The sequence below is a fragment of the Corylus avellana genome, chromosome ca7 (genome assembly GCF_901000735.1).
Source record: "Corylus avellana chromosome ca7, CavTom2PMs-1.0".
NCBI lineage: Eukaryota > Viridiplantae > Streptophyta > Magnoliopsida > Fagales > Betulaceae > Corylus > Corylus avellana.
In genome coordinates this window covers 13,068,912-13,071,600 of record NC_081547.1, presented here as the reverse complement: position 1 = coordinate 13,071,600, position 2,689 = coordinate 13,068,912, and the positions used below count along the sequence as shown (strand labels likewise).

Sequence of the window (2,689 nt, the reverse complement as noted above, 5' to 3'; positions counted from 1 at the left end):
GAGATGCAATTCGTAAAGAAATTGATAATTCAAAATTTTGCATTATTGTTGATGAGGCACGAGATGAGTCTAAGAGAGAACAAATGACTATTATTTTGAGATTTGTTACCAAAGATAGTTTCATACGAGAACGCTTCTTTGATATTGTCTCTGTTAAAGATACAACGAAATCGACTTTAAAAGATAGCATATCTTATGTTCTTTCTTAAAATCGTCTTGATATTCAAAGTATTTGTGGACAAAGGTATGATGGTGCTAGTAATATGCTTGGTGAATGGAAAGAGTTGCTGGCATTATTTCATAATGACTGTCCTTGTGCATACTATGTTCATTGTTTTGCACATCGATTACAATTTGCATTAGTTGCTGCATATCGAGAGGTTGTTTCTATTCATGAGTTCTTCTCAAATTTGAATTTCATTATCAATGTGGTTGGTGCTTCATGTAAACATCATGATCAACTGCAAGATGCTCATGAAACAGATATTGCACATTTGATAGCTATTGATGAACTTGAAACTAGAAAATGAGTTAACTAAATTGGCACTTTGAAACGAGCTGGTGGTACTCGTTGGGGTTCTCATTTTCATTCTACTTATAGCGTATTAAGGATGTTTAATCCTACTTATGTAGTGCTTGAAAATATTATAAAAGAAGGATCCTGTTACTCTCAACGTGGGGATGCTAATGCTGCATATACAATGATTACATCATTCAAGTTCATATTCATTCTACATTTTATGTGGGAAATCATGGGTATTACTGATTATCTTTGTCAACATTTGCAACAAAAATCTCAAGACATCTTGAATGCTATGCAATTAGTTTCTAATACAAAATCGCTACTCCAAAAATTGAGAAATGAAGAATGGGATAATTTTTTCGAAGAATTAGTCTCTTTCTGCAATCAATTTGAAATTGACATTCCAAATTTGGGTACTCGTTATGTTCAAGGCCGAGGTCGTTGTCAACGGGATCACATTACAGTGAAACATCATTATCATTTTGACATATTCAATGCTGCTATAGACGTTCAATTGCAAGAGCTCGATAGTAGATTTGGTGAAAGGATAATGGAACTCTTGACACTTAGTTCAGCTTTGGATCCAAATTATGCTTATAAATCATTTAATATGAATGATATATGCACTCTTGCGGATAAGTACTGTTCTCTTGATTTTCCTGACCAGGAGAAAATTAGTTTGAGATTTCAGTTGAAGCATTTTGAAGTTGATATGCTTAATCATCCGAAATTACAAAGATTGTCTTTCATTGCGGAATTATGTCAAGGATTGACAGAGATAGGAAAAATCTGATAGGTATTATCTTATTGATAGATTGATTCATCTTGTTTTGACTATTCCAGTGTCTACAGTAACTACCGAACGAGCATTCTCAGCTATAAAGATTGTTAAAACAAGACTTCGTAACAAAATGGAGGATGAGTTTCTTACGGATAATTTACTTGTCTACATTGAAAGGGAAATTTCCGAAAGCTTCAATTCAGATTTGATACTTGATGATTTTGTTTTTCTAAGATTACGTCAAATGCAATTTTAGACACTTTGTATTTTGTATTTTTCTTTATTTTTGTACTAGTGCCTACATGTTAACTTGTATATCAATTTGGCATATGTTTATGAAGTCTCATAGATATGCTTTTTGTGATACACATATTGTGTTATAATTTATATTTTTAATTATGTTTACCATATTATAATAAAAATATAATATATAAAGAAACAAAAAAATATATATATATATTTTATCATTATATTTTATTATTTTATTTATGCCTCTGCGAGAATGAATTCCTGGATCTGCCACTGAGTGCCATCCCATAGTTGCCCCAGCTCCAAAACGATTCCTCTAGTAGAAAACCATTCTTAATGCACGAGCATCCCCTCCTCCTAATGCCTTCATCGCCGCCGTCCACTCCTCCCATTTTGCCTTGATCACCACCACACAAAATATGAGATCCGAAAAAGAAAATTCAAGATAAAATCCTATTGCAATCCCTTGTTTGGTTGCTAGGAAACAAAGAGAGAAACAAAAAATGGAGGAAATGAAGCTTTTTTGAAGTAGAGCATGCAGATTTTGTTTATAAAACAATGCTAAACTAAGAGAGTATTGAGACGATTATATAAAAGTAAAACGATGAGTCAAAGAGGTGGTTCGGCCACCCCCAAACCGGTAAGAGGTGGCTCCAACCATCCCATGGGGGTGGGCGGTCACCCCTAAGGGAAAAATGGGGGTGGCCAAGCACCCCCATGTTGCCCAAATTTTTAATTAATATATAAACACGTGTCTATTTTTAATGGTTCTGACGTGACTTTTCGTCAAATTTTGGATGGAATTTAGATGGAGGTACTATCTTTGTTTTTTGCCATTACCTAGGTACCATTTGTAATACAAATTGAAACCGAGGGAGCAAAAAATGAAGTTCTTAAACTACATGGCGCTGAAAGGTATTTAACCCTTATATATGATATACATTATATAGTAGACTAGTTAGTATGTATTCTAACATATGAAATTAATAATATTAGTTTTTTTTTTTTTTCAACATATTGATTTTTTTTTTTTTTAATAATAAATCAAATTATAAACAATTAAACAATTTATACTAAAACAATTCTAAATTAAATCTTTTTTTTTTTTTTTCAACCCTAAGTCCCTAATTGGCTAA

General features: G+C 32.5%; 1 protein-coding gene across 1 annotated transcript; it reads left to right on the top strand.

Annotated features, from left to right (window-relative positions):
- Nucleotides 1-752: 752 nt before the first annotated feature.
- On the top strand, nt 753-1,316 carry LOC132187882 (uncharacterized). The gene has a single exon (XM_059602313.1). The coding sequence runs from the start codon at nt 753-755 to the stop codon at nt 1,314-1,316; it is 564 nt and encodes a 187-aa protein (XP_059458296.1).
- Nucleotides 1,317-2,689: the final 1,373 nt, after the last annotated feature.